General features: G+C 49.9%; 1 protein-coding gene across 8 annotated transcripts in view; it reads left to right on the plus strand.

Moving 5' to 3' along the window:
• Positions 1-12,038, plus strand: part of Gas7 (growth arrest specific 7) — a 253,382-nt gene that overhangs the window by 223,499 nt on the left and 17,845 nt on the right. For all 8 annotated transcript variants that reach the window (XM_004663133.2, XM_045130728.1, XM_045130725.1 and 5 more), the window contains 3 exons: positions 97-212; positions 2,790-2,864; positions 8,398-8,476. In XM_004663133.2, the coding sequence (XP_004663190.1) occupies positions 97-212; positions 2,790-2,864; positions 8,398-8,476 (270 nt within the window). The remainder of the gene's footprint in view (positions 1-96; positions 213-2,789; positions 2,865-8,397; positions 8,477-12,038) is intronic.

The raw sequence follows: 12,038 nt of genomic DNA on the forward strand, positions 1-12,038 counted from the left end.
CCTCTTGTGTCCCGAGTTCTCACTGTTTGATCTGGAAGGGGTCCTGGAGAGGTCGCTTCTCCCTGAATGAATGCTGAGCTTCTCTTTCCTTCCTAGGCAGATAAGAAGGACCCGCAAGGCAATGGCACTGTGGCTGGGTTTGAGCTGCTGCTGCAGAAGCAGCTGAAAGGGAAACAGATGCAGAAGGAGATGTCAGAGTTCATCCGGGAAAGGTGAGGCAGGGCTGCCCAGCTCCCAGCTCACTGGGGCCCCGCTCCAGCCCTTGGTCCAAGGGGAGCCAACCATTGCACTCAGTGACACACTTGACCCTGGGTGCATTACACTAAGGGACTCTTAAGACCAGAGTCTCGAATGCCTGGTTTCTGAAATAGATCTGGTGAGCAGATAGATGGGTGGCATGGGACTAAGTATTTCTAAAGATTTGAGTCGACTTGTAAAAAGGTTGGTAGATTCAATGTTAAATTCCGAAAGCCAAACATCTCCTGAGGATGTCTCCATACCCCTACATAATAACTGACTGGAGCTTGATAGCTGCTACCTGTGGCAGGAGCATGTGTCATGTTTCTCTGCAGTCTCCCCTTCTCCCATCTGTCCCCAAAGACTACTTTGCTCCTTTACTTACCTCCCTGCCCTCATGTGAAGTACTGTCCCTGCCGTAAGCCACAAGGAGAATGGTACTTTCCAAGTCATTTTTGGATCACAACCAACAGATATAGAGCCATCCTCCCACTACATCCTGGTCTGCAGAGCTTGAGACAGAATGAAGAACCCAGAACTCCAGCCCCGTAGAAATAAGAAGAGCTGCAGAGAAAACTAGGGGTTCCCTCTCTGTCTCTTTCATTCTGCCTTTCCAGGTTCACACACCTGCACATCAATAGACCCACACACATGTGTACCTGCACACCTACCCACACCCGTAGTCCGACACAACACACCTGTGTATCTGCACATTCATGGATCCATACCACACACCCACGCCTCTACACGCCTCTACACATGTGTACCCATATGCACATGCTGCGGCACATTCATGCGCCTGTGCACTTGCATAGCCACATCCCCACATACCCACATCTGCAAGCCCAGGCAACTGCAATCCACACACCTGCACCCTCCACACCTATGTGCACACATGAATGCAACTTTCCACGTCAAGTTTCCAAGGCTTACTGGAAATATATAGCAACCATCTTTTAAACATATGTCTTTATTAGAACAACAATAATGAGGTAATAATGTTTTGGCATTTTTAAAGCCCCCTTGTTCTTTAGGAGGCCTATTTTCTCTTCGTATAATCAAATCTTTATTTTATGACCCATTAAACTGGTAGGAAATTTGAAGGTTTCTTGGCTAAAATGCAAGAAAACAGAAGTATAAACAGGCAAAGAAGAAGAGGGTTGTCGAGCCTGGACATGCAGATGGTTTATACTCATAGTGACATCACATTTAAAAAGAAGTAGGTTCTGCCACTTTGGGACACTATAGTCCTCCCTGAGGAAAAGTGAATCCCTGTAGTCTTTCTCAGTATACCGTGGGAACCCATACAGAGACTTCCAGAGGCAGGAAGTGTGAGAGCCTGGCTTCAGAGGTGGGTGTATGCCTAGCCAACAATCACAGCCAGTTTGCTGGGCTTGGGGGGAGTAGGCAGGGCATGTGGGTGATGTAGGCTGACTGGGGCAGCAGATGGCATCTGAACTGCCTATGTCTGACATGCAATTGGCATCGTGACTGATGAGATCTGCTTGCTGGAGATCTTGGCCACGGTGTGGAGGTGCAGGCTGGAGGGCTGCAGAGTCCTGAGCAGGGCTGGAAGCAAAGGTTGGGGTGATGGGGAAAAAGCACCAGACAGAAAATGACACCCGTGAAACTCGGGAGGATGAGAGACCACCTGGAGCTGGAGCTGGAGCTGGAGACAAGGGCAAAGCAGCGAGATCAGGAGTCTCCACAGAAGTCCTGCCGCAGCTCTCCAGATGAAGCCACTCAGCACCCGCCCCAGGCTCCTGCGTCCCGTGGGTGCTGGCACCTGAGCAGCCAGGAAGCAAAGTGCTACCTTCCCTCCTCCCCGGTCGCTGGGGCTCTCAGCCCCTGCCCTCTCACTACCTCTGCTTGTAGACGCTCATCCTCCTGCTATCCAGCTGGCCCGCTGGCCGGAAGGAGCTCTCGGGAGATGAGCAATGCCTTTTATGGCTCCCTTGACACAGATGTGCCCAGTTGTACAGCGCACACCCTGGAGAGTTGTCTCAGAAGTACCAGGGCTTTCCTACGCAGGGAAATTGAATGGAGCTGCAGCTCTGGACACTGCGTGGTTTCCATGGCAATACTCCTGCCCTTGACAATACCTGGCAATTAGAGGCACTGGGGATGGGAGAGCCCGGAGATGTTCTCTTGTGGTTTCCATGGGCCAAGGCCCTGAAGGGAGATAGGAACATGGAGGCAGGGGCTCAAAAGGAAAGGGGGAAACGTGCTGGGCATGGAGGTCCGCAGCAAGCGGCATCTGTGGGTGGAAGGGCTCTCATGTGTCCAGACTGACGACAGTTCTCATGCTCTCAGCCTGAGGACAGGCGGAAGCATCCCACTGTGCAGATGAGGAAGCAGTGTCCATACTGTTTCGTTCCGTAACTGTCAGGTACCCCCGAGTGTCAAGCAGCGATGTGAAAGCCACGCGTTCTTGTAGCGCGTGGTCTGTTAGGTCAGGTGGGTTCTTTCTACCGATGATGCCTGGCCGGGTGGCAGTTCGGATCCACAGCCTACGCTGGGGGGCTGACATGCTGGGCTTTCTCTCTTTGCAGGATAAAGATTGAAGAAGAATATGCAAAGAACCTGGCTAAGCTCTCTCAGAACTCTTTGGCTGCTCAGGAAGAAGGGTGAGTTGGGAGGAGTGTTGATGGGGGTGAGGAGGATGAGGGATCACCAAGACACGCATCATTCGTTACTGCCCAGTTGGAATGAGGAGACGGCTGTAGGCCCGGTTCACAGTGGGGTCTCTGCCCCAGTCACTCATAGCTCACAGCTCCAGGTAGGCCTCCATGATTTAACGTGGGCATCCACGTGACACACACTGGGGACATATAACTCAAAGTAGGCACCTACAGCTCAAGGTGGGTGCTCATAGCTCAAGACGACCACTCGTGGTTCTCAGAGCCAGGTCTGGTAGCCTGTCATCCCAGCACTCTGGAGGCTGAAGCAGAAGGAACTTGAGTTCAAGGCCAGCTTCAAACAAGCAAATAAAACTACAGGTGCTTACAGCTCAAGGAAGGTGGATGGTGGCCAAACCCCCAGGAGAGCCTTTCTGCATTGTTCTCTCTCTAGGACCCAGGGCTGCCTGCCCAGTGCTAGAGTATGACGGGTCCCCGTGTTGCTCTTCAGCTGAGCCTCAGCCCACTCCCCTTGCTGAGGGCAGGCAGGAAGGAACCCACATCTGAGAGCATTCCGCATCCAGCCCTGTGGCCTGAGGCACTGCCACTGTCGCTGTGGCAGATCAAGCATGGGCTAGGGACACTCAACCCAGCTCTCCCAGCCATTCAAGGATCCCTGGTCAGAGAAATCCTTCCTTTGGGGACAGAAGCCCTCTCTGCTGTCTGTTTGCAAAGGACCTCAGCCCTGTCACCACTAGCAGACATGCCAGATGTCACAGCTGCAGGAAACAGCTTGACAGCTCCTCACAGAACTCAGCATGGGGGTTGTAGATGTCCCACCACTCCTTCCTGGGGTGTCACCTGAAAGAATTGAAGCAGGGACTCAAATACGTCCTGCTCAAGTATAGAGCGGCGCTAGTCGCAATGGGTGAAAGGTGGAAATGGCTCGAGTTCCACCCAGGGATGAATGGATACGGAAACTGTGCTCTGTGTACAATGGATGCAGTGGAATAACTTCAACTGCAAGAGCGGATGGAACACGGAGACGTGCTACGATGTGGAGGCGCCCCAGGAACACTGTGCCAAGAGAAAGAAGGCAGGCACAAAAGGTCACAGAATAGCGCATCATTCAGTTCACATGGAATGCCCAGAACAAGCGAAGCCTTAGAGGCAGGAGGCAGACAAATGGTTATTAGGCACTGGGGGAAGAGGAAATGGAGAGGGGTGGTGGTTCATAGGTATGGCTTTCCCTGTGGGGTGTGTATTTGCTGTAGCTGCTGCAGTAAAATACCACAGATTAGGTGGCTTACACTATAGAAATTTGGTTGAGCATGGTGGTACACATCTGTACTTGCAGCACTGGGAAGGCAGAGGCAGGAAGATCATGAGTTCAAGGCCAGCCTAAGCTACATAGTAAGAACCTCTGCCAAGGTAAAAGAAAAGAAAAAGAAAAACCTTCATAATTTTATTTTCACACAGGACTAGAAGATAGAAGTGCAAGGTCAAGTGTCTAGTGAGCGCCGTCCTTGGGACTGTAGAGAGCTCCAACTCACTGTGTGCCCCATCCGCATCCCCTGTGTGCCAAGATGGGGGAGTAAGAGAGCTTTCTGGTACCTCTAACCTGTGTGTCCTTAGCAACGAGGTAGTCTCATCTAGCCTTAACTACTGTGGCATCTCACATCAGTGATCAGAACTTCAGCATCTGAACGGGAGGAAGGGGACAGGGTGGGGAGGGACACAGACTTTTATTTCATGACAAGACATGGAGAATGCTGGAGAACTAGGTACAGGGGTGTTGCTTTACACTGTGGGTGCTGGACTGTTACTTTAGATTGGTTAGTTTTACGTTACACAATTTTCACCTCCATAAAAAAGTAACAAGGCTCTCAGGAGGCTAGTGTGGAAAGGGTCCTCAGAGGCCCCCTCTCTCTTCCTACCTCCCTCCTGAGCAAGTTTGAAGTCCTTCTAGTCAGGTGGTGAGCCATTAGGAAGGAAGACTTCCTGTCGCTGCTTGGATGTGGTTGTCAGGGAGCTGGAAAGTTGCACAAATCAAAATCGGCCTCGTGGCTTGAAATCCTACAGGGGACAGAATTTGCCAACTACATGTGGCTTTGATTAAGGCCTCCACATGGGCTGGCTGCAGCTAAGTGGCCTCCTCCGGATGGTTTTCATTGACCCAGCCATCCACAAGCCATAGGGCAACCTAGGAGGGCCCATGTCGCCCCTCCAACCAGAAAGGATTAGCTGGTCCCTGGTCCCTTACTCTTCAGTGAGCATGTGACTGGGGCAGGAAGAACATGCAGGAATTGTTCTCTGCAACCAGGGAACAGGGCTTCCATGGGTCCCAGTGCCTGGCACTCCAGAACCTTCTTGCTTTCACCTCATCACCCTGGGCTACTGCCAGGGACATTGTGCCCTGCCAATGCTTCACAGCATATGCTCCCACACCAAGGACCCCACTCCTCATGCCAGGCCTGTGCCACTGTGCCCTACCCAGGCACAAATACAAGCCGCACACACATGCTCAGGTGTACCCATCAGTGCCCCACTTACATGTATGCACGCAGCCGCTCAGTCACACCACGCTCATGACGCCCTGCCCTGTTACAGGCGCACACACACAAACTACACACACTAGGGTACAGACATCAGCGCAGGTGACCTGTTCATGTGTGTGCCCCCTGGCACTATTGCACACACAAGCTGTGGGGGCCCCCCCATACAAAATTCAGCAGCACTATTTTGCACTTACACACAGATCTGGACATTTGGCCAGAACAACTAGAAAGCTGTCAGTGGGGTGCATAGCTCAGAAATATGGGGCTGGCTTGGCGGACAGTGATGGGAGGTGAGCTATTTGGCAATCCCCGGTGCTGTGTGCAGGCTGATTTCATGGCAAGAGTGCATGCCAGCAAATGAGCAGACTGGATGATTTATTCTGCCTTCCGTTCGCTCAGTGTGGGGAGGCAGTGCGATTTTGGACTTTCCTGGCTGGAAGTTTTGACAGGAGCCTGCATTTTTATTCCATGTGCCTCAAATTGCCTATTTGTTTTCCTTATCATATACTGTCTTTAAATGAGGCAATTTCTAAATGCCTTTTTAACATTTTTATTCATTTATTTGCAAGGAGAGGGAGAGAGAGAATGGGCATGCCAGGGCCTCCTGCCACTGCAAACCCACTCCAGATGCATGTGCCACTTTGTACATCTGACTCTATCTGGGTACTAGGAATTTGAACCTAGGCAGCCAGGCTTTGCAAGCAGTGCCTTTAATCACTGAGCCCTAAATGCCTTTTAAAACAAAAATTTTAATTATTTCATTTTTTGTTAACATATTAGTCGTGCATAGTAATGGGTTTAAGTATGGTAGTCCCACACATTTGAAGCACCTTGATATATTGAGGAGGGGGTGCACATGCATGGGGTGTGGCTCAGGTGGGCTGATCTGAATGTGTGAAAAGGTGACCCTCCTGCCAGAACCTACTCGGCCTGGAGATGGGGCTGAGGACACTGTCTGTGGTAGAAATGGTATTTCTTTCTCTCCTCCCAGAATCCCTCAGCTGACATTCCAGGTCACCATCCCTATCTCTGGCCAATATCCATGTACCCTGCTGACAGTGGGGAAACTTGCCTTCCCTGTGGCCTTTGCTTGCCTCTTATGGCTCTATTTATACCTCCCACAGCCTACTGTGTTAGCACTCAGCTATCAGGGAAGAAACCCCATCACCCACCACCGATCACATGCCTGCCCATGATAGGATGGTTTCTGTAGGCCCTGTGACCCATTGGCTTTCCCCCTTGGAGCTAGGATTCACTGGAAGATCAGTTATGTATGCAACATGGGATGAAGGTCAGGACTCCTTCCTGTGGTATGGATCTACAGTTGTCTCCATACCTTCTACTATTGTTGTTGGAGGGCTGGGAACATATCCCCATGGTGAAGCACTTGCCTGGTCTTGGGTTCTGTCCTCAGCACCTCAAGAAAGAAAAATCCCTCGGTCCATTCCCTAGCGAAAGTTCCACCTTCATCTTGACTGCCCATCATTTTGCCGTTTCTGTGTCTTAGACCGTTTTGTATCGCTATGACAGTATACCACAGACCGGGTCATTTATAAAGGAAAGAAATTTGCTATTCTGCAGGCGGGGAGGCCAAAGATCCAAGGCTATTATCTGGAGAGAAGTTCTTGCTGCCCTAGAGCATGACAGAAGGCTCACATGGAGCGAGGTCCAGCATGTAGCCCCATGCCCTTTGATCACTGTCACTGATCATGGCTCAGAGGTCCTGCCTCTCAGCACGGCTACACTGAGATGAATTCTGCAGTAAATGCTTTGAGTTGACACCCTGTCTACTCTGCTCCCCTGATCTATGTGACTGCCATGACAGCTTCCATCGGAGGAAGGAAGGGACTCCTCGGGCACTCAGGCAAAGATGAACGACCACTGCATGGGTCACCCCAAATTCTCTCACTTCTTCTCTGATTACCTCCTCAGGAGACCTTTCTCTACTGCCCAGAATCCTAGCTACACATCAGCCAGCGGGTTCCTATAAACACCCACAGGGCCAAGCCAAGCCTGCCACCAGGCAAGGACCACGATCAGAGGGGCGGTTCTGCTGTGTTGAGTAATTCTTAGCTGCAGCCTGGTTTCTGGGCTTGGAATCTGGAAGCGCCCTACCGGGCTATCTTTCAATCAGCTTTGACACATTTCATGAAGTTTCTTGGGGCAAGTGCCTTTTTTGATGAGCCAAAGTCAACAGGATTTATAGGCTGGGTGAGGAGGTGGGGAGTGCGGAGGCAATAGGAGTGTCATTCAGAAGGATCCGCAGAAATAATGACTGCCGATAGTGAAACCTGTCACCTGGGATCTGCCTTTGGAAGGAAGTCTTGGGGACTTCAAGAATTGCTTCCATTTGAGGCATCTCCTTGGAGTGGAAAGATGGCAACATGCCAAGGCAGGGCACATGATCCAGTGGGCTATAGGGAAAAGCCACAACTGCACAGTTGCAAAGGGAGATCCCACTCTTCGCGTGGCCATTTTAGGATGCCCCAAACCCAGATGGACCATTTGCACTTCTCCGTGAGCACGGTTAGGCTAGCGAGACCTTCCTGTTAATAATCTGGTTTTCTTCCTTGTGTTACCAGCTTACCCTTGTCCCCTCAGCAGCAAATCAGGGAGGGGAAGTGGAAAGGCACTGGGGACAGTGGTGACCAGGGATCAATTTGCACTATAGCTGAGGATGTTGAATGGCACCGACCTCCTAGTAATTCCCTTGTCCTTGGGAATTTCTGGGTTCTGGGTGTTTCCTTAGCCACGCAGATGTCTGTTCTCTTAGTTCCAGAGACTAGGCGAGCTTACTTGGACCATGGTGGCTCAGTAGGGCCCTGTCTCTTTCCCATCCAAGCCCACAGTCTCGGGTGGTCTGTCCCCACCCAGGACATGGAGCTGAGAGTCACTGTCTAGCTCGGGAAGGCCTGTGGCTTTGGATCTAAGCATGGCACAGCCCTCTATGAGCTCCTCAGCTGACAGCCTCCTTTTCTCTGCAGGTCGCTGGGAGAGGCATGGGCCCAGGTGAAGAAGAGTCTGGCAGATGAGGCAGAAGTCCATCTCAAGTTCTCCGCCAAGGTAAAACCCGCCGTCCAGGGCTAAACCTGGGCATGCTCCTAACCGCTTAACAGCTCTCTAGCTTATAGAGTTTGCCAATTTCTGTGGTGTAAATTTCAAGGTAAGTACTAAATCACTGAATATGGTGGGCACTTAGTCTACAGTAGATGCTTAATGAGACTCAGAGCACGTAATTATGTGATGTTTCCATTGTGCAGACAGTAGCAGAAGGGTGTGCATAACAGTACATTACTGGTGTGGAGAACGTAGTGCCTTCTTTGAGTGTGACCAAGTTCATAATAATCTAAGCTTAGTGTAGGTTTGTATAATTTAATTTTCCTAGTGGCTGTTTTCACAAGCAGCATTCCTAAAAATCAAACTCTTGGGGCCATGGGAACAGGCTTGAGTGTCCGTCTGTGTGGCAAGAATGGACATCCCTCTTTTCTCATGTGAACCCCCAAGTGATGGAACCCTAGTCTCTCTTTGCCAAGCTTTCACAGGAACAGAATTGCATGCTCTGTCTGTTCATAGTGTCTGGAAATATGCCCAAGGGAAGCTTTGTTTTTAATTTGATTTGTTCTTGCAAAATTTCACAATGTGCCCTCTTTTCATTTGGTTCTAAAGATACTAGGACCAGGACCTTTTGAGGATGGGAGTCTTTCTGTCCTGTTCATGTCACCCTTAATGACTAAGAGGGTACCTAGCTTATAGCCAGTCTTATTAAGTATTTTCTGAAGTAATGAATGGAGCCTTCTGGGTTTCTCTTCCCCATGCCCAGTCTTTTCAGATCTGTTCTTTACGCAGGGCATCTGTTTCCAAATGACCCTGTCATCTCTTCTCCCTGGTGTATCTCCACATGTCCTCTTGGGCTCTCCACTACTTTTGAAGTGAAAATAAACTAAGTGTCTCCATGAGATAATATGAGATAATCCACACTAAAGTATGTGTAACTAATGTATGCCTGCTTTTTAAAAGAAGAGAGACCCTTGAGATTGGCATCATCCTGGGGATCCTCTCTTCCCTTGCCCTCTCACCACCAACAGTTGTACACAGAAACCCTTAGGGATACCCCAGGAAATTGGTTGAACACTCTAAGTGCCCTATTTAAATTGTAACCTTATTATGTGAAGATACCATTCCTCTGAGACACTGCTCCTTTCTGGGACTTCTAAAATCAGCTCTCTCCCTCTCCCTCTCCCTCTCCCTCTCCCTCTCCCTCTCCCTCTCCCTCTCCCTCTCCCTCTCCCTCTCCCTCTCCCTCTCCCTCTCCCTCTCTCTCTCTCTCTCTCTCTCTCTCTCTCTCTCTCTCTGTCTCTTCCTGTTTTTCTCTCTTCCTGCACTCTTACCATTTGCTACTGCAATTTCCTGTTGAGGTCCCATGTAATGTGCATGACAGGCACTCTTGGAGGACAGGAGTATATCATTGTCCCCAGATCTTCTGTGACAGTGCTCTGCGCACAAAAGGGCAGAATGAGTGACTCAACCAGTTGAGACTGTGGGAGAAGTTTGTAGAGAACTATGTTGTTTCAGCCCCTGGCTCCTGAAGAGTATGAGGACCCGAGATTGAATTGGCACCCAGATGGGAGACTTCCCAGATGCCACGAGCATGCTCACCTCATGTCACCAAGCTCTTCGCTAGCAGTGTGGTACTCAAGCCCAGGGCGAGACAGGAGCTCCATGAATTGGTACCTGCCGAGCAGCATATGAATCAACAGGCTATTTTTAACCCACAGTTCATGAGTAACTTCCCTCCATCATGGCCTCTCTCCTCCCGTCTTGCCCCCCCCCACACACACACACGCACAAGCAGCATTGTTTCCTGCTGAGATAAAGGCTTTCATTGACGAGGAGGTGAGTGGGAAGCTAGCTGCCATGGTTGTAGGATGGCTCAGAAAGAGCTGGATCTGTGAGCTTCTGAAAGGTTTGCCTGATGAATCCCTAGGCATCTTAGTGGCATCTGCTCGCTTCCAGCAGGACCTCTGTTCTTAATAGTTTAGTCATTCAGCAGGTAGCAAAAGGCAGCAGGAGTGACAGAAGTGTACAGGTTGTATCCTGTACCCCATGCAAGACTGCATTTCCATCCTACAGCTAAGAGGGGACAGAGGTGCCATCACAGCCATGGTCACACAACTAAGTAGTTAACCCAGCCATGGGAGAAGCGAATGAGAAACACAATTGCTAGACCTTTGTTTGATAGCGCCTGCTCTCTAGAAGACGTAGTGATTAAAGCACAGGACACTAGAGCTGGTCAGTGGCAAACCACTTGCCTGACACGCACAAGGCCTGGCTCAGTCTCCAGCTCTACAAATGAGCAAAACCACAGGAGCCTGGTCTTGAAGAACATTCTGCCCAAGGAGGGAGTGCCAAAAGCAGGGTATAAGTTGGTCTTCCAAGTGCTGGGCCGTTTTGAGTCAGGTCCACAGGACAGGATAGATCTCAGCACTCAGGGAGGCTTAGGAAAAGGGCAAACACATTTTTGGGGCTTCTCGCCTGGCTGTATTGGTGGCCCTGGGCCATCCCATTTACCACTAGTGGTTCCTTAAGAGGAAGGAGACTTGAAGGGATGATTTGTCATCCCTCCTAAGAAACGCAATTTTGTTATGGCCAGCTCTGTTACTTTTCCAGTCTCCCTGTTCAAGCCAGTGTTGACAGCAACAGATTGCTTGGGAAAGAAGATTTCTGTATTCAAAGGAAGTTATACTTGGCTCTATTGAAATGTCTAGTAACATTCCCATTGCTGGGAGAATGTCCAGTCATGTAATAAAGGCCATGCATACAGTTACATGGGGAGGGGAAGAATAATAACTCTAAGGCCAGCACTGTCACTAAGAAGCTTTATGACTATGAGTGCGTCATGTAGCAGCCCTAGGACTCCATCTTGTCATATGTGAAAGACATAAACATTGTCCCCATATCCACTCATAGATGGGAGCACCCATACATTGCCAAAACAAGTGCTTCAGGGTATGTTACTTATTCTGCCCAAAATGCACTCATATATTTTCCATCCAGGTCTGGTCAATTATCTCTCAGCACCTGGTCCTGACCCACTAAATTGATTTCACAACTCAGAGTCACTTGCCGTTTGGAAGTCTCTGGACCACACAGTCTGTGAAATTGCTTGCAACTTGGAATTCCTCTGATCCACTTCTCACGTGTGAAGTGGAAAGAAGAGACGGGTGGAGCCGGGCTCCACAGATTCGCTCCAGTGGCCTGACCCATGTGGTTATAGGCCATGCCAGCCCAAAATCCCAAGACCACACTTTCAGAACTGTTGACACCCCATGAGGCAGAATGCTTCAGAGCTATACACAAACATTAAAAGATCCTGAGTTAGACTTTTAAAGGAAAAAAAAAAGTCTTTAAAAAGTACTGCATATAGAGATACCACATGCTGGGATCTTCATATACGCAGCTGGTAGCATCATGCTTCTTGAATTGTATTTCAAATTTGGTCAGTGCTTTTGGCGTAGTGGTGGTTTCTGGGTTCTTCCACACACCACAGAAACTGGGACTCGATCCCAGGAGTCCGGAATGGAGAGCAGTCTCTCTAAGTCATTCCAGACTCATGAAGATCTAGCAG

Source organism: Jaculus jaculus, chromosome 12 (assembly GCF_020740685.1).
Source record: "Jaculus jaculus isolate mJacJac1 chromosome 12, mJacJac1.mat.Y.cur, whole genome shotgun sequence".
Lineage (NCBI taxonomy): Eukaryota > Metazoa > Chordata > Mammalia > Rodentia > Dipodidae > Jaculus > Jaculus jaculus.